Below are 26,045 nucleotides of genomic sequence, written 5' to 3'. Positions count from 1 at the left end.
TGCGACCTCCGTCTCCCAGGTTCAACCAATTCTCCTGCCTCAGCCTCTTGAGTAGTTGGGATTACAGGCGTGCACCACCACACCCGGCTAATTTTTGTGTTTTCAATAGAGACAGGGTTTTGCCATGTTGGCTAGGCTGGTCTCAAGCTCCTGACCTCAAGTGGTGTGCCTGCCTCAACCTCCCCAAGTGCTAGAATTACAGGCATGAGCCACCACACCTGGCCAGAAATAATTTTTTTAAATGGCCAACTCAGACCCTGCTGTGAGATGAATCTAACTATGGACTGCCAGTTTTAAACTCCAGCAAAATGTAGACTATATGAAAAGCTAGTTCTAATGTTCTCTCCCCGGGGTCTGTAGTTTTATGCTAGGTTTCTACAGGGACATGCCTTGATCATGTGATGGCCCTAAATCATTTAGTTCCAGTCCAACACAAAGGATGTCACTTTGGGGTGATGCTTCCAGATCTGAGGAGGTTTCTACTGAATCCTTTCTGTAGATCCAGTTTTCCATATTTTGCTGACACACTTGACAGTTTGAAGTTTAGAACTATAGATATTTCCTTTCTACATCAGAGATCAAAATTTCCCTCTATTTTTCATTAAAAAATGTTTTTGGGTCTTGGGGGGAAGTGGGCGGGGGCGGGGGGGGGGTGATGAAGTAAAATAATCCTGACTTTATCATCGGCACCTGGTAAGCTGTCACAATTTTCTTCTTATCCAAAGCCTTTCAGTGGTTTTATTCTCCTGGCAGTGTGAAATGCTTTAACAGCATCAAAAGCTGAATAACAAAAGGAAGATTTATTAGATGTGATAGACATTGACAGATGTTGATGCTAGTTATACACTGTTTCATTGATCTCCAGAATCAATGAAAAACAGGACTGAGTGGATAAAATAATCCACATGGCTTTTGGAGAAGCGCTTCTATGAAGTTAATTATGTAATCCCCACTGTATTTGTAACAGTTGTGAAAACATAAACACAGTATCTGCTTTATGTTGGGAGCATTTATTTGTTCATCCTTGAAGCTGCTTCTTAGAACTTCAGCCTGTTAATGCCGTCTGATAAGATAAGGAATAATGCTCTTGGAAAAAAATTTGATGTTTGAAATGTAGAATGAACTAATGTTTCGATCTTTTCTCCCCGTTTTTCCTTTTGTAGTATGACTATGAATATGATGAAAATGGTGACAGAGTCGTTTTAGGAAAAGGCACTTACGGGATAGTCTACGCAGGTCGGGACTTGAGCAACCAAGTCAGAATTGCTATTAAGGAAATCCCAGAGAGAGACAGCAGGTACAGTAATTGTAGCTACTAAAAGCTGTTCTATAGTACTTTGGGTTGTTCATAGTATTTTAGAAAATACTTGATGATATTCTAATGAATGAAACTGCAAACTTCCTTGTGTGAATTAGCTCCTTCTGAGGTTTTGCTGCTGCATCATTCAGTGTTTGAAGTGCCAGACTGGTGGGGAAGAATGGGGCTTTCAAAGACTAGAAAAGAGAATGGCCCTGTGTGTGTTGGGCTCAGGTTGTCTTGGATAAAGGTGGATGTATTATGTGAATAGATGAGGAATAAGCACTATCAGAAATGGTTTAGGTTGGAACCAGTTCTAGGTTCCAATTGGGCATGTGAGGAGCTTGGAAGTTATCATTCCATCTTAACAAGTGGAAAGCTGAACAGACTGAAATCAATGGCTCTTCTTGAATTCATCAGTGAAGTTTCAAGGGAGGCAGCTGCCCCTGAAGTTGGAGAGACTCATAACTTACTGAGCAGAAATCCATGATCTGCTCACCTCTGTGGGAACCAGTGCTGGGGTAGGAAAACTGAACTGTAACTGACAAATCTCTAGAGGCCCACTGTGAAGTCTGAGTTAAAAACTCCAGTGGGACCCAGTCACTGGGGGCTAGGGGTGAGGGTCATACTTTCATGAGTTTTGGAGCTTTACCAGGTCCTCACAGAGACTTGAAATGAGAGAAATCCCATTGTGCTTCTGGCAGCAAGAAAGGAAAAGTCATCTTTTTTTTTTTTTTTTTTTTTTTTTTGTGGAGTGCTCTGTCACCCAGGCTGGAGTTCAGTGGCATGATCTCGGCTCACTGCAAGCTCTACCTCCAGGGTCCACGCCATTCTCCTGCCTTGGCCTCCTGAGTAGCTGGGACTACAGGTGCCCGCCACCATGCCCAGCTAATTTTTTGTTAGTAGAGACGGGGTTTCACCGTGTTAAACAGGACGGTCTCGATCTCCTGACCTCGTGATCCGCCCGCCTCAGCCTCCCAAAGTGCCGGGATTACAGGCGTGCACCACCACGCCCGGCAAAGTCACCGTTTTTAAATACGCTGGAGCATTCTGTTCTTAACAAGGTCTGTCCACAAGAGACTGTATTTTACCGGAGCCTAACCAAACTGGGGGAAGTGGAGTACCAAATTTAGCCCAACTCTAGCTGTCCTGTCTCACCTATGGGGGCTAAAGCTAAGGAGCACTTGTAAAATTTACAGCCCAGGGGCAAAGGCTCACTAAAAGACTGAGACCTAATCACAGACCTGTCGAACTCTTCCCCTCCCTGACTGCTTCCCACCACATCACTAAAGGCCTATTTACTGCAGTACTTTCACCTAGGACATCATGTCCACCTTTCTGTAGAAAACTATAAGGCATACTGAAAGACAAAAAACACAGTTTAAGCAACATAGCAAGTGTCAGAACCTGAACCAGATATGGCGGGGATATTAGAGTTATCAGATTGTGAATCGTATTCACATGCTTAGGGCTCTCATGGAAAAGTAGAGATTATGCAGGCGCAGATGGTAATGTAAGCTCAGAGACAGAAATCCTAGGAATAATTTTTTAAAATTCTGGAGATCAAAAACAGTAATAGAAGTGAAGAATGGCTTTGATGGCTTATTAATAGACTGGACACAGTTAAAGAATCTCCAAGTTTGGGAATATATCAGTAGAAACTTTCAAAATTAAAAAAGCAAAGAGAAAAAAAGACTGAAAAAAAAAAACTGGGACAATATCCAAGAACTGTGTGACAACTACAAAATGTATAATATATACATTATTGCCATCAAAAGTAATTAATGGCAAAAACCGCAATTACTTTTGCACTAACCTATACTTGAAGAAATGAGTTGAACCTCACATAGTGAGGCCTTGTGAAAGGTGGAATCTTTTTTAGGAACAAAAATGTTGTTCAGGAAACTGAAGCGCTCTGGTGATAGGATTATCTGTTGCTCACTGCTCTTGTGCTCTGCCTTATGGTTTGTTTCTCCAACTAATAATTCTGTCTTCTCTCAACCTCATGATTTCTGCTGCCTTAGGGCTTCCCTTACATCTCTCTGTAAGGCAGTGCTCCTATAATTAGTGAAACACAGTTGTAGTGTATTATACACAGTTGTGTGTGTTGTGTATTCAAAGTCTGAAAGAGAGAGGATTGGATTATTTAATAGATGGTTATTATTATCCATATTTGGCCAGGCTTTATGCTGCGCTACATCATGGGCTGATTCTGGCTGCCCTTGAGTCCACGTTCTGTGGCCGTGGCCATAGGCCACGTGACCAGCCTTCCTTAGGAAGGACCCACCCCTGAGTTCCCCAGGTTACCTGTCTACCCCACATCTCCAGTTGTAGATCTCAAAGGCATCTCAAGGTTAACGTGACCAAAACTGAACCTGGAGTTTTTTCCTTTTTTAACTTTTATTTTAGAACCGGGGGTACATGCGCAGGTTTGTTACAAAAGAATATTGTGTGTTGCTTAGGTTTAGAGTACAAAGGAATCCATCAAATATACCTAGGTAGTGAGTATATTACCCAATAGCAAACCCGGATTTTATTTTTATTTCCTTATTTTTTTAAGACAGAGACTCACTCTGTCATTCAGGCTGGAGTGCAGTGGCCCCATCTCAGCTCATTGCAACCTCCACCTCCCGAGTTCAAGCAATTCTCATGCTTCAGCCTCCTGAGTAGCTGGGATTACAGGCCTGTGTCATCATGCCCGGCTAATTTTTGTGTTTTTAGTAGAGACAGAGTTTCGCCATGTTGGCCAGGCTGGTCTTGAACTCCTGCCCTCAAGTGATCTGCCCACCTCAGCCTCCCAAAGTGCTGAGATTACAGGCGTGAGCCACCACGCCAGGCCGTGAACCCGATTTTTATTCCCAAATGTACTCTCCCTAAAGTACTCCTTGTGTCATCAGTTATTGTCTCCCCATGCATCCAGCTGCTCAGGCTAACCTCCAGGATTCATTTGATTCCTGTCTTTCTTTTGCACTCCACATCTACTCCATCAGTAGGTCATACTGTTTGTTGTATCAGCCTCTGCAATATATTCTGAATCTCTCTACTCTTTCTGATCACCACAGCTGCACCTCTAATCTAAGCCTTCAGGCCTGTCACCCGGACTCCCTTCTAGTCTCTGCAATCACCTCCTAATTGGTCTCTGCTTTCACTCTTTCCTCCACGCCTTCTTTGAGGAGTCACAGAGGTCTTTCTGATGTTAAAATCAAATCATGTAGTGATAATGATGTGTCAGTGAAGGTCCATCAGTTGTAACAAATGGACTACTCTGGTGGGGAATGTTGATAATGGGGGAGGTTGTGCATGTGTGGGAACCAGGAGTGTGTGGGAAATCTCTGTACCTCCCTCTCAATTTTTCTGTGAACTTATGAACTGCTCTAAAAAATAACATCTATTTTTAAAAATCACATCACGTCACTACTGCCTAAAACCCTTCAGTGGATTCTTATTGCAACCAGCATGAAACCCAGAACCCTTACTTTGAATCACAAGGCCACAGGCGATCTGCTTCCTCTCTGGCCTCACTTCCGCTCCAGCCACACTGGTGTCTCTCTATCAGGCATACCAAGATCAACCCAGACCTTGGCAGGATTGCCTCATTTTCATCATTTAAGCTTTAATTCAAATGTCAAGCCCTCAGAGAGGTCTTCTCTGACTGCCCCAAACTGAAAAAGACACCCCCTCCCATGCAAGCACTGTGTCCGGTCCCAGCTCTTTATCCTTAGTGCGTGACTTTCAGGCTGCCTCCAGGCTCCGTATGTCAGTCCAGAAAGAAAAGGAAAACAGAGCTTCCCAGAACTGCCCAGTATACTTTCTCCTCTGTTGCACTCGCCCAAAATGCCTACCCCTACCTACAAGGAACTAGGAACTCCGGCCTTTTAGCCAGCCATTTGTTTCTCCAAACAAAATCATAGAAAGAGGGAAGAATAGATATTAGGTAAGCAAACAGCTGTTGCTGCCTGCCGCATGTGTAGTTTCATTCAATTTCATATTTGTTTGGTGTCGTTCCAGAGTTTCCTCTTAGTTAATTCATGAGACATGATTATGGATTCTTATGAAACAGTAATAGAAATTACTCATTAAATACCTAGGTAATATATATAAAGTTGTCATCTTAAAATTTTTCTTTTAGTCCTATGCGTTCTTAAGGAGCATATGTATAGATAGTGTAGACTTTGAAACAATATGAAATTTAACGAGGTCATCACTATCAAATTGCTGCAGCCAAATTCACTAACCTTTAGCCACAGCTCCTCTCTTCTCTCCTCCTGATGGATTTAGGTGAACACTTGGAAGAAACTCACTTTTAAAATCAGTCTGTAGTTTAAGTTTATTCGAATGCTACTATACACACACAAAGCACACCAATACCAACAAGATGTTTCAGTTCCTGTTCTGTAACAATGCAGTTGGTATATGTGATTTGCACATGACAAGCCTTTAGCTTGAACAGCTGGTGCAGGTCGTCTTCTTGTTGACAATATAAAGAGATTGCAGACAAGTCTATTATTGTGAAAATACAGCAAACAAAGTTGTTTCTATCCATGTAACCTGGAGGGGTGTGGACGTTCTGTTGAAAAAGATAGCAGTTACAGTTACAAAGCATAATTACAAAAGTAATGTGATGTGAATAATGCATGATACAACCTGAGTGTACACTAAACTACCATCTGTAAAGAAGGATCAGAGCAATGGAAACAATTTCTCCTCTGTTTCTTTCATGTTCTAAAACCACTTTGTTAGAGAATCAAAGTGGTTGTAAGAGAGAAGAGGTAGATGTAGTATGCTCTCATCATCTACCCCCAACTAGTTGTTAATCTCAGGTTGGCTTTCTCTTCTGATATTCTACATATCCTGAACTGGTTATTTTTATTTTATTTTTGAGATGGAGTTTCATTCTGTCGCCCAGGCTGGAGTGCAGTGGTGCGATCTCGGCTCACTGCAACCTCTGCCTCCTGGGTTCGAGTGATTCTCCTGCCTCAGCCTCCCAAGTAGCTGAGATTACAGGCACCTGCCACTACACCCAGCTAATTTTTATATTTTTAGTAGAGACGGGGTTTCACCATGTGGCCAGGCTGGTCTTGAACTCCTGACCTCAAGTGATCTGCCCACCTTGGCCTCCCAAAGTGCTGGGATTACAGGAGTGAACCACTGCACCCAGCCATGGACTGTTTATTTCTATGTCATTTTTCACCCAGCTGTATATGAAAGACAACAGGGGAGCTTTTAAAGATACTAATGCTCAAGCTCTACTTCCAAAAATCCTGGGGTGGTCCTGGACAATTAGAAGCCCTCTAGGGGATGTAAATGTTCAGTCAAGGTTGGCAACCACTTGGTCTAGATGGTTAGCAGTAGGGATTTGACTCAGAGGGGATGTCTGGAGATATCTTTGGATTAATAGTTTTGTCAAAACCAAAATATGTAAGTATCTCTGATTATCTAGGCCATTTCTTCTTTCCCTTGTTACAGGTAATTGAGAAGAAATATGATTTTCTTATAACTCTCATAGACAAGAATAATTTGTTGATGTGAACAAATTATAATTCCATCCTTGTTTAATGCTTGGCACTTACACTTAGTGAAAATGCTGGGTGTTTGTAATATTTTTTATATTGGAGAAGAGTACTTGTCCTTAGCTAGGTTGGATTCTGACTATTATTGCAAATTTTGAGCTATCTCCTTAGTTTAAGTAATGAGGTAAAGATATTGCTTCTCCAGGATCTTAAGTTTAAGCATTGATGTTTTGATTTTCAGTAGAGAATCAGGAGGTGGGAGCCTTTTGATTAATAATTAACTGAGGGCCCGGTATGGTGGTGCATGCCTGTAATCTCAGCACTTTGGGAGGCTGAGGCTGGCGGATCACTTGAAGTCAGGAGTTTGAGACTAGCCTGGGCAACATGGTAAAACAAAAAAATACAAAAATTAGCTGGGCATGGTGGTGCACTCCTGTAGTCACAGCTACTCGGGAGGCTGAAATGGAAGCATTGCTTGAGCCTGGGAGGCTGAGGCTGCAGTGAGCTGTAATCGTGCCACTGCATTCCAGCCTGGGTGACAGAGAGAGATCCTGTCTCAAATCATCATCATCATCATCTGAGTTAGTTGGTTGTTTCAGATTTTTCTTTATCTCTTAACTCTGTAGAATACAGAGGCACAGTATTTGCCACTAATCCATATCAAGAGCAGTTATAAGCCAGGTTTGTTGGCTCACGCCTGTAATCCCAGCCCTTTGGGAGGCTGAGGTGGGCAGATCACCTGTGATCAGGAGTTCGAGACTAGCCTGGCCAACATGGTGAAACTCCATTCTCTACTAAAAATGCAAAAATTAGCCAGGCGTTGTGGCAGATGCCTGTAATCCCAGCTACTTGGGAGGCTGAGGCAGGAGAATCACTTGAACTCAGGAGGCAGAGGTTGCAGTGAGCCAAGATCGTGCCATTGCACCCCAGCCTGGGCGACAAGAGTGAAACTCCGTCTCAAAAAAAAAAAAAAAAAAAAAAAACAGGTATGAACCAATATAAAAGTGTCTTAACCCTCATGGAAGAAGCAACTTGTAAATACCCTTATAGTTGAGAGTCATTACCTAAGTATCTTATTGGTAACTCTGTATGTTGATATTTCTGGTGTTATCTCACTCAAGCAATTATCAAAATGTTGTTGCTATCTCTAACTGGTATACTATTAAAGTGCTCATTTTAATACCTGCCCTTCATAGTTCCTAAAGCAATTCTAAAGAAAAAAAGAATAATCGATCTAAAATACAAGTCTTTTGTTATTGTTATTGCTGTTGGCTGCTTTCTGGAAATATTACACAGACAATAAAAATTAAATTAAATGAACTTAAATGTTTATAAACTAATTGCTTTAGCTAAAGCACTTACTACTCTAAAAAGCTTATTGAAAATAACATAATTCAATATTAACCAATGGATTTGTCAGTGTAAGATCTAAGGATTTCCTACATGTAGGACTGAAGCAAGTGTGAGACACCAGGTTTGCACTAATGTGAATTATTAGTGTATTTCACACCTGTAGCCTCCATTATAGAAGATATATATGTATTCAATTTAGATTATATATAGATCTAGATCTCGAGGAATTGCTTTGAGTCTGTATTTATTGCTACATAAATTTGCTACAATATTGCTACAATATTTAGCTTCTTAAGTAAAATTTGAGGCTACTGATTTGGACTGAGCTCCTGCACTAGGCTCCAACAGAGCAACCTGTGGAACCATGCTAGGGTTCCACATCACCAAACCAAAACTAAGCAGTTTACTTGTAAGATCTGACCTTCTGAAAAATCAGGAGAGAGATGATGGCCAAATCCTCAAACAGGCCAGTTTTCAAAAAAACAAAAATAAAACAGAGTCACAGGGACTGATCAAAAGGTACCCAGCCAACCTGAGCTGGCATGAAAAGAAGTCCCCTCTGCTTTAACCCCTGCAAGGGAAGTAACCTGAACTAAGCTAATGTTAACCACTTGGTTTTTGCTCTGTGTTGTTTTTGTTCCTGCTCAAGCTACCTTAGGAAAGAAAACCCACTGTTTTGCGACGCCCAGTGGACCTCATATTTTGATTGGATACTGCCTGGCTCATGAATCATGAATAAAAGCCAATTTGATTTTTAAAACTCAATTTGCTGAAATTATGTTCTTTGGCAAGCAGTACAATAATTACATTAGGGCTACATTAAATTCAGGTTGGTCAAGAGTCTATAAAGCTTTACAGTACTTCCAATAATCATCAAAAGTGTTGTTCTGCTCCAGAAATATAAAATAACTTTCATAATTTGAATCAGCAACATATATCAAGTACATAAATTTGAAGTCACACTTTCATTGTGGAGGCTTCATGAGGATTAGGTAAAAATCATGATATAATAGGATTAGTGGATACAGTAAGGTGAAGATTTTGACGCAAGGGGCTCAAAGAGATTTGACATATGAGTGGTTTTATGTTTGCTATTGAAGAATTGATGGGCCTTTCAGGAAGTTCTGGAATGTACATTATGCAAGTTTTGTCTTCCTGGGCAAGAGTCTCCTGATTAATAGTAAATTGTAATAGTAAAGTTTTATAGTCAATAATAAAGTTGAGTTGATGAGGCCAGTGGAATAGAAAGTCATGTTAATATGTTAATATGGAGAGTAAACTGTGTGGACGATTTCCATTCAACTGGGTTTGAATCTTAGCTCTGTCACTTACTAGCTTTGGGATCTTGAGCAAGTCAGTCATCCTCTCTGTGAATCAGTTTCCTTATCTGTAAAATGGGCATACCAATACTACCTTCTCATGGAAATGAATTAATGTATACAACTGGCTTAGTACCTGACACATTTCCCTTCAGATCCTACCATACCTTCAACCTCATAGAATTTACCTTAGGAGAAATAAAGTCCTTAAATCGTTGTTTTGGTTTTACATATGGACATATATTTGGCTGACATTTTCCATTTGTATTGTTTAAATTTATACAGTAAAGTCTGGCTACATAATTAACTCATTGACAATTGCATGTCTTTTAGATACTCTCAGCCCCTGCATGAAGAAATAGCATTGCATAAGCACCTGAAGCACAAAAATATTGTCCAGTATCTGGGCTCTTTCAGTGAGAATGGTTTCATTAAAATCTTCATGGAGCAGGTCCCTGGAGGTAAGAGATATTTCTTTCTTTAAAAAGTGTGAATTTTTAGAGCCTCAAAGGGGAGTAAAATTGAATGGGATTTACCAGAGTACAGGTCTTAATCTGTCTAAACTGAAAGAAAAATTGGACATGTGACATTACCTCCAGTTTGTTAGGAGATGTCAACCATAAATGATGAGATTTAGAAAATATCCTGATGTATAGAGTTTATTCCAGTGCAAAGCTTGGAAACACAGACTCCAAAAGAATGGGCCAGTGTTCCAAAGTGAGGAAGTTCATGTTTCACTTATATAGGCTGAAGACTAACAGGGTGGCAACATCTTCTACACAAAGTCATTACATTTAAGTGGTTACAGCTTGCTGTATTCCAAGGCAGATTATTTCAGTGTTCCATAAGGAGGGGTAATGGTCCCAAGGGATCTTTTCTTTGGCACCATTTAGTCTTCCCCAATCATTTACAGGACAAAAATGCAGAAGAGATTTAGCCTATAATGGCAGAATCAGAAGTTACAACTGAATGCTACATGACTCAGGCCACAAAGTCACATTCCTTAAATAATAAGAAGGCTTAAATAATTTAAAGTTCTAGAAACTTTACATTTGAATTATGTAATTTCACAGAGACAATACATAAATATGGGAACCATTTCAGTATCTATCATCATGACTTGAATTAAAGTTAGCAATTGACGTTGGCCTTTTACTTAGACATATTTGATTACAAGCATCTTTAGAGTAGGGATATTTGCAAATTCCTGTTTGAGCCCAATATCCAGTATAGCTCCTGGGCCACTGTGAAGAACCAGTGACTGTTAGCTTAAATTACTGTTACATGGCCAGGCACAGTGGCTCACGCCTGTAACCCCAGCACTTTGGGAGGCTGAGGCAGGCGGATCACGAGGTCAGGAGATCGAGACCATCCTGGCTAACACGGTGAAACCCCGTCTCTACTAAAAATACAAAAAATTAGCCGGGCGTCATGGCGGGCACCTGTAGTCCCAGCTACTTGGGAGGCTGAGGCAGGAGAATGGCGTGAACCCAGGAGGCAGAGCTTGCAGTGAGCCGAGATCGCGCCACTGTGCTCCAGCCTGGGCAACAGAGTGAGACTTCGTCTCAAGAAAAAAAAAATTACTGTTACATTATTAATACACTTTAAAGAGCTCATTTGAATGAGGATTTATTTACTATTTATCCCTACTTTACAGGAAGTCTTTCTGCTCTCCTTCGTTCCAAATGGGGTCCATTAAAAGACAATGAGCAAACAATTGGCTTTTATACAAAGCAAATACTGGAAGGATTAAAATATCTCCATGACAATCAGATAGTTCACCGCGACATAAAGGTAAGGTACACCAGCATTCATTTTCATGAGTTCTTTCTTTGCTGGGTTATGATTTTACTTGCAAAAGTCATATTGTGTTATGAGTATTAATTTAGAATGGTGAATAAGTAAATCTTAGAAACAGCAGAAATATAAAATATCATTCACCCCTGAATCAGTTATTTATGTTCATGTCTTAACGCTTCTGCTCAAGGAACAAACTGCTTAACTGCGTTCAGCCAACAAGATTGTGCTCCCCACTACACAATGTTTCCTAGGAGCTCTGTGGTGTGGGATGCAGCTGTCTAAACGGGAGATGGCCCCTGGTCCTGAGGAGCTTATAGGCTGGTTGATCTTTGTATCCTTGCCCATAGTAGCTACTCAGTAAATACTTACTGAATCAATGGATGAATGGTTAGAAGAAAAAAAATTTCTCTTTTCTCACACGTATCACATATTCATTGACTTAACTATAATTATAAGGTATAGATTCTCTAAAATAAGCTAAAATAATTACATTAACTTTTTAAAAAGAAAATTCAGAACTAATACATTTCTTACAAAGTCTGGACTATTGAAAATAAGTTAATATTACTACCCTAAAATCAACCAAAAAGCCCATTTATCTGTCATGTCCCTACATATTCCACGAAAAGAAGTAAAGAAACATAGAAAAGAAAGTAAAGTAACTGGAAAGTTATGACAATCGTAATTTAATTATACGTACATCATTATATATCTGTAAATAGCAACAAGCTCTAACCAGTTAGGAATCATATTTGATCTTGTGATCTGAGTAGATTATGAAGAACTTATAACCACCCAATGAGTTCATGTTGCCCACTGACCAGATAGAGCTGATTGCTCAAGATGTAAGAATTGCAACTGAGAAAGAGTTTAATACACATAGAGATGGCCAAACAAGATACTGGATTTTATAATTATTCGAATCAGCTTCTCCAAAAATTTAGAGGCTAGGGTTTTTCAAAGATAGTTTGGTGAGCAGGGGGCTAGGGTCTGGGTCGTTGGGGATGCAATTATAGGGGTGTGGAAGATGGTTCTTGTGTGTTGAGTCCACTTCTGGGTGGGGGCCACAGGACTGGTTGAGTCCAGAGTCACAGGTCTGGGTGATGCCATCTGATAGTCAGAAATGGAAAAGCCTGTAAAGACATCTCAAAAGGCCGGTCTTCGGTTCTACAATAGTGATGTCAATTATAGGAACAATTGGGGAAGTTGCAAATCTTATGACCCCCAGAAAATGGGCTGATAATCATTTGACTGTGCCTACATCTTAGCGGACTTTAGGCCCCTCTCATCCTCCTAACCTGGTGGCCTTTCATTAGTTTTACAAAGATGGTTTAGTTTTGGGGAAGGGCTATTATCAACTAAACTATAAATTAAATTTCTCCAAGTGAGCTTGGTCTACACCCTGGAATGACCAAGGGCAGTTTGGAAATTTAAGGCAAGATGGTTGTGGTTAGATCAGATCTCTTTTACTGTCATAATTTTCTCACTGTTATAATTTTTGCAAAGGCGGTTGGTTTCAAACTGATAATATGTAAACAAAAAATAGTGTCAAGAATGCACTATTGAGATAAACTATTAATGAAGAATACAGAATTAATGTCGTTGGTAGCTGTAAGGACACCTTTTTTTTTTTTTTTTTTTTTGAATTGGACTTACCAAGTCAACAGACAGTATCTGAAGAAAGATAACATTCGTGATTAAAGTCCTCTGTTCTCTAGGGTGACAATGTGTTGATTAATACCTACAGTGGTGTTCTCAAGATCTCTGACTTCGGGACATCAAAGAGGCTTGCTGGCATAAACCCCTGTACTGAAACTTTTACTGGTATGTTTTTGCAATGACGATACAGATCTTATGTAATTAAAGAAATAATTGCTGAGTTTGAGCACAATGTGAGAGAGAAATTCAGTTGGTGTTCTCACACACAGTAATGTTGGTATCTTTTCTCTTTTCTTTCTTTTCTTTTCTTTCTTTCTTTCTTTCTTTTTTTTTTTTTTTTTTGAGATAGGGTCTTGCCCTGTCACCTAGGCTGGAATGCAGTGGTGTGATCACCTATCACTGCAGCCTCAAACTCCCAGGCTCAAGCAATCCTCCCACCTCAGCCTCTTGAGTAGCTGGGACTACAGGCATGCACCACCACGCCCAGCTAATTTTTTTGTATTTTTGATGGAGACAAGGTTTCACCATGTTGCCCAGGCTGATCTCAAACTCCTGGGCTCAAGCAATATACCTGTGCCCTCCAAAAGCGTTGGGATTACAGGCGTGAGACACTGCGCCTGGCCAATGTTGGTGTCTTTTGATGCTCACTGAAAAATGCGTTACAGAATTTGATTTGGCCCTTTTCTCTTCCTGTATTTATATGACTTGCTTAGTCTCCTGCTTAATGCCACTGAAGATTTTTTTTTTTTTTTTTTAATTCTCAACTTGTTACTTGTTTTTCTTTTAATGTAATTACTTCTTTCCTGGTTGGCCTACAATAACTCTAGCAAGATTTTTTTTTTTTATTAAACATTTCCTTGGCCCAACCTCTCTGTGATTCTTACTCATACCCTAATCACTTCCCATATGGACGATGAATTCCCTCTTTTACTGTTTACTCTCTGTGGTTGACTCCCATACTCCACAATATAAATAACCGTAGGATTTCAATTCAGAGGAGGAAGTGAGTCACGGACTCAGAAGAAGGGAGGGAGAGAGCTTTCCTGAGAAATTAGGCAATGCAGCCACTGAGCTGCCTCTGGTGCAAAGTACTGGGAGGGTGGAGACCAAGTGATTTCCAAAAAGGTAACAGTAGCCAAGAGGAAGCTCAGACTCAAGAGATTCATGACTGCCCAACAGTTATAGGGAGGGTGTGTGAGATTTCAAACCTGATCTCCACTTAGTTCTTAATCACTCCATCATGCTGACTCTCATGAAGTGTTGAGTTCTTCTTACAGAGAGAAATGTAGCAGGAAAAAAAAAGGGTGGGGGGAAGGGAAGAGAAAAAGATCATGCATAATCTTTGGTCTAATATGAAGCAACATGGCCCCATCTCAATTCTGTGAGGTAGGTGGGAGTACCTCTATTTTGTAGATGAGGAAATTACCTGGGAGAGAAGTGACATTGCAGTGAGAAGTCACAGCAGTGTGTACCTCATAGAACGCAGATTGGTTTTTTGTTTTTGTTTTGGGGTTTTTTTTTGAGACTGGGTCTTGCTATGTTGCCCAGGCTGGTCTTGAACTCCTGGGTTTAAGCAGTCCACCCACCCCACTCTCCTAAGTATCTAGGATGTCATGCCTGGCAAAACTCAGTTTTTTTGTTTTTGTTTTTTCTTTTGAGATGGGGTCTCGCTCTGTAACCCAGGCTGAAGTACAGTAGTGTAATCTCTGCTCACTGTGACCTCCCCCACCCTGGGCTCAAGTGATGCTCCTCCCTCAGCCTCCCTAGTAGCTGGGACCATAGGCACGCACCTCCATGCCTGGCTAATTTTTTGTATTTTTGGTAGAGACAGGGTTTCACCATGTTGCCCAGGCTGGTCTCAAACTCCTGACCTCAAGTGATCCACCTGCCTTGGACTCCCAAAGTGCTGGGATTACATGTGTGAACCCCCACACCTAACCAGAACTCAGATTTTGTATCTACTGTTCGCTCTTTGCTTTTACCTTCTGGCTCTAGTCCATCTTTCTCTCTGCCTTCCTGCAGGAGAGAGAGACATTCTGTGTAAGTTTTTTCCCTAGAGCATTCAGTCAGCAATACCCCTGGCCCAGCTCCCACCTCAAGGCAATGGGTATTTTAGGGCACAGAATTAAACACATTTTGAATATATTTGTTTGAAAAAACTAAATTCTGACCTACTAATAACTTCAAATGTCTTTACATTTCTTTCCTCATACTCTTAACTTGGCAAGCGGCAGTTTCAGTGCTGTCAAGACTCAGTAACTTCTGAGAGGAAAATCCCTCGTTTCACACACTTTGTGGGACAGGATGTTAACGCAATACCTTCTGCTACTAATCTGGGGAACATCTTTTTTGTAAAATCTCCAAAGGAATTGTAGGAAAGCAGTCCTCACAGAGCCCTTTGCTTGGACCTCTTCCACTGGTGTCACATAAGACTGACGTGCGTCACTAACATGCATAGATCTGTCCCCAGCACTGGTCCCGAGGGCCGTGTACATCGTAGGCCTCAAACATGAACTTGGTGGTCACCAAGTCCCAGGTGCTTAGTCCCAGGTGCTCAGTCAATAAATTGGTCTCTATCACCTCTTGGTGATTTTGATGAGGGAAAAGGCAGCAGTGATCACCATTTATGGAGTGCTTACTGTATTACCTAGCTCTGCACTAAGTGCTTTACATATGTTGTTTTATTGAAATTCATACATCAGCCTTAATCATTAGGTATCATTATCCCAGTTTGTGGTGAGAAAATGAAGGTTCAAAGAGGTTGAATAACTTGCCCAAGGTCACAAAGCTAGTTGGTAATAGAGCTGAGACTCAAGCAAGACTTAACAGGCCAAAGGGAATTAATTATCTTCTCCCAAACCTGTCCCCGGCACACTCTTCTGTCTCAGTTGGCAGCCACTCCCGACATAGTGTTATCCAGGGCGCTTCTCTTTTCTCACACTCCAACCCAGTCCATCCACGAAGGCTTCAAAACGTGTCCAACATTGGGCCGGTTCTCACCGCCTCTGCTGCTGCCACTCTCATCGCTCACCTGCATTTTCAGTGGCTTCCCCAACTGTGCTCCTGCTTCACTTTTGCCCCCTACTGTCTACTCTCAGCACTGCAGCCAGAGTGATCCCTCTGAAACATAAACCAAGTCCTATTGCTCAGAGCCCTCAGTGGCTTTCTTTTTTTTTTGTTCAGAGTAAACAAATGTCAAAACCCTTATAGTGGGGGACAAGGCTCTGACCTGATTCGGAGTCTGTTCCCTTTCAGACCCCATTTCCTACTCCTCTTCTGTTGTTTACTCAGAGCCAGAAACGTGGACCTTCCTGCATTTCCTCCATGACAACAGACAGGGTCCCGTCACAGGGCCTTTGCACGGGCTTTTCCTCCTGCCGCTACCCCAGCTGTCTGCGTGGGTAATTTTCTTACCTTCTTCCAGTCTCAACGCAGATGTCACCTCTACAGTGAGACCACCCATGAACACCCTATTTACCATGGCAGCCTTCCTTCCTGCTGATCCTCTTCACTTGGGTCTATATTTTTTTGGTCATAACATGTCACTTTCTAACATGCTGTATAATTTACTTACTATGCTGACAATTTATCATCTGGCTTCTACTGCAAAAACATAAGCCCGGGTGTTTCTGTCTGTTTTCTCCTCTGCTGTATTCTAACTGCCTAGAACAGTGCCTGGCCCATAGTAGGCACTCAATGTGGATCTGTTAAATGAATGAATGAAATGTGACATTAGAGTTTAATTAACCACTAAGCTGTACCACCTCCCCGGGTAGTTGCAGCAGCAAAGAAATTCTACAATAGATATTTCAAAGCAAATTTTTAAAAAAACTTTAGAATGCAGATACGTGAGGTATGAGTTTTAGAGCAAATACTTTCATTGGTTTTTCTTAAGCCAATGTTCAGGTTGGCTCTCATCTTCATTATCCAGCTTCATAAATTGCTTTGTTTAAAATATTATGTGTCATGTGTTTGTGGAGTAAAAAGAGGAGCAGATAAGAACACATGACTCAACCTGTTTTTCTGACACTTGCTCAGTGGGGGATAATTAAACACAATTGGCAGATTGTTATCTGACAAATCAAATATTGCATAATTTGTTGTTGACATTACTTGAATTGTCCAATTTACGATGTTTAAAAATTAAAAATTTCCAAATTTTGATCCGCTGTAATTCCTACTTAGCTATTAGTGCAACTTAAATTCTCTCATTAATTCTATTCTAGGCCCTGAGACAACAAAAGGGGGTGGTAGGCTTCAACGCATTTTCGAAAAGACCATTTGAGCTTATTTGAATCATACAAAATTATCACTTGGGGGAAAAGCTACAAATGAAAAGAAATCATACCAATTTTGTAGTAAGGGTGGGCGAGCGTCTTTGGGGAGCGTGGTTACCTTGTCTTTGGCCAGGTGAAAGGCTTTCTGAGAGCAGACGTGCAGTTGTATGTGAGCGTGAACTACTGCTATGCAGTGATAAGATCTGCAGGATAAACCTAGAAAGACGGCAATATGTAACAAAAATGATCACTTTTATTTTGGTAAACAATAGTCCATTTCTCACCTATGATAGTGGTTTTCAGAGGAACAGTTTGCAGGAATTTTACACAATTGTTTTCACCTAAAACCATGCATGAGGCATTCCTAAAAGGTATCATCTGTGTTTATCAAAATGTCTGTCACTTTGGTTATGAATCAGAAAATCTGAAGCAGTGCTTTTGGCAAACACCTCATGATTTGAAGTAATTCAACATGGCATCTTGGATGAGTTCTTGTTTGCTGACTATATTACTTGTATATCAGAAGCAGGGTATGTGGTGATATGTTTCTATTCATGCTCCTAACTCAATGCTAGACTTTAGGAAACCACTTTATGGGGTATTCGAGGTTCAAATCCAGCCTCTTATTTGGGTTGATGAGGTAATTGTACTTGAGTGTTTACTTGGGGTATACTAGGCCAGAAGCAGACTAAGGGCTCATGGCCCCCTCCACTTAATTCTTTCCATTATACCACACTCTCCACCTCTCTGATTCCATGCAGGCTTAAAGCTCTTCCCTTTTTCATTTTATTCTTTTTTTTTTTTGAGACAGAGTCTCACTCTGCCAGGCTGGAGTGCAGTGGCATGATCTCGGCTCACTGCAACCTCCGCCTCCTGGGTTCAAGTGATTCTTCTGCCTCAGCCTCCTGAGTAGCTGGGATTATAGGCGCCTGCCACCATGCCCGGCTAATTTTTGTATTTTTAGTAGAGACAGGGTTTCACCATGTTTGCCAGGCTGGTCTCAAACTCCTGACCTCGTGATCCGTCCACCTTGGCCTCCCAAAGTGCTGGGATTACAGGCGTGAGCCACCACACCCAGCCTTCATTTTATTCTTAGTCACTGTGTCTGATTATCTGTCTGTATGGATGGCTCATGGCCTGCCTTTGATCTCTTAAACCTGTTAGTCCATGGACCACAGACAGCAGCAGGAGTCATGTGTATTTGGATTACAGAATAGGGCACACCAGAAATTTATTTGCATTAATTTTCACAATGGCTTTCAGAATCTTTATGCTGTCATGATTAAGAAATAAGAATGAAAACAGAAGAGTTAAAGCATTCAATTTAGGAACTGAAAAATAGAGATAGAGCTAAGGAAATGGATGAATGAACTATATTCTCTTCTGGAAAAGATTAGAAGTATACATGATAACAGTCTTCATGCATTTCAAGAAATGTGTGCCGATGTTACTGTTCTCAAAAGACTAATTGTTAGAAGTTTCTAAGAGGCCCAATGAAATGATGCCTCACTTATACTCCACTGTCTAGGGAATGAGAGCATACCTATTCGTAACCAGATAATATGGGTAAAGTATCTTTATGTCACTGATGAAATCCATTATAAAAACTGCTATTTCCACTTTTATTAATAGCAGAGAAAACTGGAACTCACAAATGATATTAGGACTTGAATCATGTTTTTACAGTTGTCTCATTTCTGTTGAAAAATTCTGTTGAAAAACTGTCATTAGATACCCTTCTGTTGTATCTTTTTAAAATGGAAATGTATTTGAATTGTTTCCAGGCACCCTCCAGTATATGGCACCAGAAATAATAGATAAAGGACCAAGAGGCTACGGAAAAGCAGCAGACATCTGGTCTCTGGGCTGTACAATCATCGAAATGGCCACAGGAAAACCCCCATTTTATGAACTGGGAGAACCACAAGCAGCTATGTTCAAGGTCATACTTCATTTCTCTTAAAAACAAATGGATAAAGCTTTTTATAGCTATTGGATGTTCTGTGTGTGTGTGTCATATTCTTTTTAGATAAAGGGAGCTAAGTAAACACGAACTGAGAATACATTAAAGGTCAAGAAGATTCTCTCTCGATTAGAGCCAGCGCTGGTGCCTCACACAGTGGACCTCTCTGTGCCTTAGTTTTCTCAGCTATAAAGTGAGATTCAATGTAACTTCCATTGACCACCTTTTAACAACGCAGTATAAATAACATATGACTATACTGAAGATGATTTAAGCCCTTTGGGAAACAGTCTGAAAATTTTCCATGGAGGAAGATAGAAGAACTTTTTTTTTACCCATTTAGGAATTAAATCAAAGTTAATAATTTCCTTTACTTCTCTACCATAATAGTTTGAAGGCTTCATTTTTTGAAAAAAGAGCATAATTACCATTTTAAGTAAATCAATCTTATTCTCATATACCTACTCCTCTAGCTTGTTAATTTGCCCATCAGTAGCTCCTATGGGAGGAGGAAGAAGCCCCACCTTTTGCAGTAGGAGGTATCTGATAATAGAAATAGGCTTATGAGAGCACAAGTGCCAGCATTTTGAGATCTGGGGACTGAGCATGGCTATGATCTGCCTCTTGAATCCCTGCAGTCCTCCCCTGCCAGACTGCCAGGCCAACAGGAAGTTTGAAATGGATACATGCTTCCCAAGTAGTAAAACTCACACATCTGCTACTTTCTAAGGCAGAGGACTTAAAAAAAAAAATTATTTATTTATTTATTTATTTATTTTTTTGTGCTCCCCTGTGGGATCCAAGGCAGAGGAGTTTTTCTTTTCTTTTTTTTTTTTTTTTTTTTTTTTTTGTGGAGACAGAGTCTTGATCTATCACCCAGGCTGGAGTGCAGTGGCACGATCTCGGCTCACTGCAACCTCCGTCTCCTGAGTTCAAGCAATTCTCATGCCTCAGCCTCCTGAGTAGCTGGGATTGCAGGCACACACCACCACACCCAGCTAATTTTTTTTTTTTTTTTTTTTGAGACGGAGTCTTGCTCTGTTGCCCAGGCTGGAATGCAGTGGCGCAATCTCGGCTCACTGCAAGCTCCGCCTCCCAGGTTCACGCCATTCTCCTGCCTCAGCCTTCCTAGTAGCTGGGACTACAGGCACCTGCCACCACGCCCGGCTAATTTTTTGTATTTTTTAGTAGAGATGGGGTTTCATCGTATTAGCCAGGATGGTCTTGATCTCCTGACCTCGTGATCTGCCCCCCTCAGCCTCCCAAAGTTAATTTTTTATATTTTAGTACAGATGGGGTTTCACCATGTTGCCCAGGCTGGTCTCAAACTCCTGAGCTCAGGCCCTCCACCTGCCTTGGCCTCCCAAAGTGTTAGGATTACAGGAATGAGCCACGCGTTCGGCCCGAGAGGACTTTTGATGGTAATTATTATTCCTCTCCCTGCAGCAGACCATGTTTCTAGCCCTTATTCCATCTGTGCATAGCCTCTTATGAGGGGCCATGTGTTGTTACAGACCTTCTGCTTTTGTGCAAAGCTTGGCTTTATGCTTGAAGACAATCTGACAGGACACTGCTGGTATAAAAATGAGTAGTGTGACCAAACCTCAAAGATCAATGACAGGTGCCAAGAGAGGAGCCTTTCTTGCCATGAGTGGATGTCTTTCTCTTCTTGGCCAGTCTTTCAGGTTTTCTCCAGTGTCTAAGACTTATCTGAAATGCTGCTTTATAATTCACGAATGCAATGATTATTATACCATGTGTTTTTTGTCACATTAGGCCAGTCTAAGCTGTGCCCAGGAAGTTGCTATCTTAGAGAGATGACATGACACAGACTGTGGCACCAGTTTATGATGTTTGAATCCAGGCTCCAACATGGTCAAGATATTTGAGACTTTGAGCAAATGATTTAATCTGCTTGTGCCTCAGTTTTCTCATCTATAAAATAAAGATAAAAATAGTACCTGTCGGCCAAGCATGGTGGCTCACACCTGTAATCCCAGCACTTTGGGAGGCCGAGGCAGGCAGATCAAGACCAGCCAGGAGTTCAAGACCAGCCTGGCCAACATGGTGAAACCTCGTCTCTACTAAAAAAAAAAAAAAAAAAAAAATTAGGGGGCCACAGGGGCAGGCACCTGTAATCCCAGCTACTTGGGAGGCTGAGGCAGGAGAATCACTTGAACTGGGGAGGTGGAGGTTGCACTGAGTCTGGATAGCACCACTGCACTCCAACCTGGGCAACAAAATGAGACTCCATCTTTAAAAAAAAAAACAAAAACCTGTATAATAAGAGCTTTTTGAGAAGTGTATGAGGTAAAATGTACCAAGCACTTAGAAATGTGTCTGACACATAGTATAGGCTATATAATTCTTACAAATAATTATATATTGTTTATATTACAATGAATTTACATAAGCTATATAAGAACAAAAGGATTTCCTTTGAAAATTTGCTCTGTACTAAAAAATGAAAATACCATTAATTTTTTTTAGAATAGTGGTAATAAGTAAATTCTAATTGTTATAAAAATATTGTTTGTTTAATTTTAAAGTACTTCTAAATATCTCTTTTCATGTAGGCGATTTGAGACAGGGAAGATATTCACAAATCATGTAATAGGGAAAAGAACATAGGCTTTAATCCAAACAATTCAGGTTCAAATCCCAGATCTCCCTTTTCTTAGCCATGTTACCTCATCCTTTCTAAGCCTTATTTTCCTCATTGGTGTAACAAGGAAAATATTTAATCCACTGGGTTGTTGGCAGGATTTGATGAGATTCATAAGTGGAAAAACCCCAGCACAATGCCCAGCACTTAGCTATTGTGAGCTACTCAGTGTTCTCAGCTCAGTGGCTGAGCATGGTGGCTCATGGCTGTAATCCCAGCACTCTGGGAGGCCGAGGTGGGTGGATTGCTTGAGCCCAGGAGTTTGGACCAGCCTGTGCAACATGGCAAAACCCCGTCTCTACAAAAAGTACAAAAAATTAGCCACGCGTGGTGGCATAAGCCTGTAGTCTGAGCTACCTCAGGAGGCTGAGGTGAAAGGATCACTTGAGCCTGCGAGGTCGAGACTGCAGTGAGCTGAGACTGCACCATTCTGCACTCCAGCCTGGGCGACGGAGTGAGATCTTGTCTCAAAAAAAAAAAAAAAAAGAAATAAAAATAAAGATCCTTTTTGTGTGCCAGTGTACCAATATGTTCTAAAGCTTTGAAGGACCAAATTATTATTATTTTTTTATTATACTTTAGGGTTTTAGGGTACATGTGCACAATGTGCAGGTTTGTTACATATGTATCCATGTGCCATGTTGATTTCCTGCACCCATTAACTCGTCATTTAGCATTAGGTGTATCTCCTAATGCTGTCCCTCCCCCCTCCCCCCACCCCACAACAGTCCCTGGAGTGTGATGTTCCCCTTCCTGTGTGAAGGACCAAATTATTACTCCGTAGTGCTGTCTACTGTCTTCAACTAATTATTCTGCCTGTGCCATTGGTAAAGGTACCAAGGCACTCTGTCAATCTTCTATAACCTGCAACAAACACATCTTACCTCCGTTTGAGAAAAGCCATAAATTTGTGTTGTATGATAAAGGATTTTGTTGCACTGGGGGATCAAGTTATGGAAGCTGGCGTTCAGGTGCTGAGGTGTTCACGCAGGAGACACATTGCACTTTTTATATTTATGTCTTAGGTGGGAATGTTTAAAGTCCACCCTGAGATCCCAGAGTCCATGTCTGCAGAGGCCAAGGCATTCATACTGAAATGTTTTGAACCAGACCCTGACAAGAGAGCCTGTGCTAACGACTTGCTTGTTGATGAGTTTTTAAAAGTTTCAAGCAAAAAGAAAAAGACACAACCTAAGCTTTCAGGTATGTGGTTGCATTGAAGAGGATATAGTGTGAGTCCTTCAATCCTAAGCTTTTAAGAAGGAAGAATTTTCCAGAAGTAAACTAACCTGTTTACAGATATCACTGGAAATTGGTATAAATATTAGCACAGTGTTCTCAGGCATTTGGTTCCAGTATGAGGGAGCTGTGTTCCATCAATTTCACAAATGCTGGACCTCATACATAATAGTCTTCAATCACATAGTTATTAGGTAGTAAATATGTCAGCATCTATATCACTCTAACATTGTGGATACTAAGGTTCAAGTGTAAGAGGGGTTAAATTTAGCCTTTTAGAGCTGAAACCCCAGATTACCACAAACGGGCCTACAGAGCCATTATAGAGCTGTTGAATTTCCAAGCCCTGTAGGTAATAGGTTCTTTTAAGGCAGTAGAAAATACCTATTGCCTCTTAGGGTATATATTTCTGAATAATTACACCCAAAAAAAGGAAAGAAGGAAAAAGAAAGAGAGCAAAGATTGCCAGCTATAAATAAAACAGCAGTGTAAAAATATAAGTACATTCTATTTTTGCAATAATTGTCTATAACTCAGAAAAAAAAGTAAAAGTTCCAATTGTTCTTGGCAGTTTTTGGTGTTTATATTGGATGAGAACGGGCAGATTGAATGTTTGGAAAGGACATTGACCCCATTTCAGGCATTGACTTTTTGTTGATTTCTCAGTTTAACAACAAACCCAGCACGTGCTTATTCATGGCTGTTTGCTTTTCTTTCCACAGCTCTTTCAGCTGGATCAAATGGTGAGTTTGTTTTTACTTTGCCCATTGAGCCGAGACCTGGTGTCTCGTGTGATAAACTCCAGACTTCCCATCAAGTAGCCTTATCCTCTGCTCCTGGCTTACATGGGGGCAGGGGTACTATAAGGATGTGTGCAGTTGCAAGCCTGGCTAGGCTTATTCTTTTGGAAACCCCCATCTTTCTCTTTCATGAGTGGGGATGGCTTAAATTTTTTCTCTCTAAAAGCAAGAAGGTGACTGTGTTTTTGACAGCTTCAATTTGAGTGAAGTAAATTCTTCCTTATCTAGGAGCCGTTGCCTCCCTAATGTATTTCTTGTGGAAAATGTCAATGCCAGATACCTTCCTCTATCATCTTTAGGGTGATACATTCTATTTTTAGTGGCCAGGAGTTACTGTGCCTTTGTTTTCTAATGTCGGCTTTTTCGGATCATAACTAGGAAGGTAGAGAAGTAGATTTGCTCTAGGAAGATCCATTAAAGCATTTCAAAGAATAGTAAAGAAATGAACATGAGGCTGGGCGTGGTGGTTCATGCCTGTAATCTCAGCACTTTGGGAGGCTGAGGTGGGTGGATTGCTTGAGCTCAGGAATTTGATACCAGCCTGGGCAATATGGTGAGACCCCATCTCTACTAAAAATACAGAAAAATAGCTGGGTGTGGTGGTGCATGCCTATGGTCCCAGCTACTCGGGAGGCTGAGGTGGGAGGATTGCTTGAGCCTGGGTGGTGGAGGTTGCAGTGAGCCATGATTACACCACTGCACTCCAGCCTGGGTGACAGAGTGAGACCCTGTCTCAAAAAAAAAAAAAAAAAAATGAACAGCATGGTGTTGGATTTTCCTAAGTTGGATGAGTGGTTGATCAAACAGTTTAGGGGGCTTAATGTTCATTGTGCATGGGTTCTGCAGGCCAAGGGCAGGTTTTTGCAGGTTCCTCTGATGCCCCAAAGCCAGTCAGCCCAGAGTAGAGGCCTGTTAATTGGGGTTTCCTGGGTACAGCCTCTCTACTTTTTCTTCTTCCGTTTCTTCCATTCTGAGAATCTGGGGAAACTCAGAAGAGGAAAGGCACACCCTTGTACCTCTTTTCTCCACAGACAGCCTGGGCCCTGGAAGGCAGCCTTGCATTGTCACAAAGTCGGCCCTGCAGCGCTTGGCAACCTTCTGACCAGCCTGCTTCTGGTGTCCTAAAATGGGCACTTACTTCAGAATTACACAGAAGTGGGTTCTGATCCCACTGACCCACTTTCTAAATATAGGACATGCATATTTCTTCTGTCATTCTGTGCTGGTAACATTATCTACTTCACAGATTTGGTTCTGAGAATAAAATAAAATAATATCCTAAAAGAGCCTTGGAGCTGTGCCTGGAAGTTTAATCCATGATTGTTTTATCCCTTCCACATGGCTTGGTTTTTGTTCGCAGGAAATAGTTTCCCATCACACACATGCATTTAACTTCTGTGAACTCAACTATACACACTTGGCAAGAGTGTGCATGTACAAGAGAGACAGAGATCATTTAAGTGGACAGTTCTACGTCTTCTCAGTGACTGTATACCTTGGAGTGAGCGTGAGATGGAAGGTGTAAACCTGCTGAACTCTAATCAGTCAGGTTCCCACTGCCCTTTTGCCCTTCTTGCTCACACTTGGACTTGGGCTTAGAAAAAAGGGCAGTCCCCAATTCCCTGCATGATTAAACTGTTCAGACCCTCAGCTAAAACAATATCATTACGTGGATGATGAGCCTCCTCCCTCTCCTTCCTAGGAGAGCAGGACAGATGTGCTAACCAAATTAGGAGCTAAAATCCATCCCCCCCTTTTTTTTTTGAGACGGAGTCCCAGGCTGGAGTGCAGTGGTACAATCTCAGCTCACTGCAGCCTCTGCCTCCCAGGCTCAAGCGATCCTCCCACCTCACCCTCCTGAGTAGGTGTGACTGTAGGTGCCCACTACCACACCCAGCTAATTTTTGTATTTTTAGTAAAGACGGGGTTTCGCCATGTTGGCCAGGCTGGTCTGGAACTCCTGGCCTCAAGTGATCTACCACCTCGGCCTCCCAAAGTGCTGGGATTACATGTGCCACCATGCCTTGCCTAAAATCCCATTTGATTGTTCCCAGGTATTATAGGAAATGGCATGCCTCATGTTAATTGAAACAATGATCTATTAGCTGGTCTTACTCTCCTTCTAGGTGAGTAGAAGATACAGGCCTCTTCCTTTCCCAGGTA

The 26,045-nt window shown here is 41.3% G+C and overlaps 1 protein-coding gene across 6 annotated transcripts in view; it reads left to right on the top strand.

Annotated features, from left to right (window-relative positions):
* The window catches only part of MAP3K5 (mitogen-activated protein kinase kinase kinase 5), a 243,106-nt gene that overhangs the window by 177,374 nt on the left and 39,687 nt on the right, over positions 1-26,045 (top strand). For all 6 annotated transcript variants that reach the window (XM_032159847.2, XM_058435587.1, XM_058435586.1 and 3 more), the window contains 7 exons: positions 1,164-1,297; positions 9,813-9,940; positions 11,137-11,273; positions 12,998-13,103; positions 19,000-19,157; positions 22,869-23,046; positions 23,805-23,825. In XM_032159847.2, coding sequence (XP_032015738.1) covers positions 1,164-1,297; positions 9,813-9,940; positions 11,137-11,273; positions 12,998-13,103; positions 19,000-19,157; positions 22,869-23,046; positions 23,805-23,825 — 862 coding nt within the window. The remainder of the gene's footprint in view (positions 1-1,163; positions 1,298-9,812; positions 9,941-11,136; positions 11,274-12,997; positions 13,104-18,999; positions 19,158-22,868; positions 23,047-23,804; positions 23,826-26,045) is intronic.

Source organism: Hylobates moloch, unplaced genomic scaffold (genome assembly GCF_009828535.3).
Source record: "Hylobates moloch isolate HMO894 unplaced genomic scaffold, HMol_V3 SCAFFOLD_2, whole genome shotgun sequence".
In the NCBI taxonomy this organism is placed as follows: domain Eukaryota; kingdom Metazoa; phylum Chordata; class Mammalia; order Primates; family Hylobatidae; genus Hylobates; species Hylobates moloch.
Note: the sequence above shows the minus strand (reverse complement) of the source record. Positions and strands in the feature narration are given on the sequence as shown.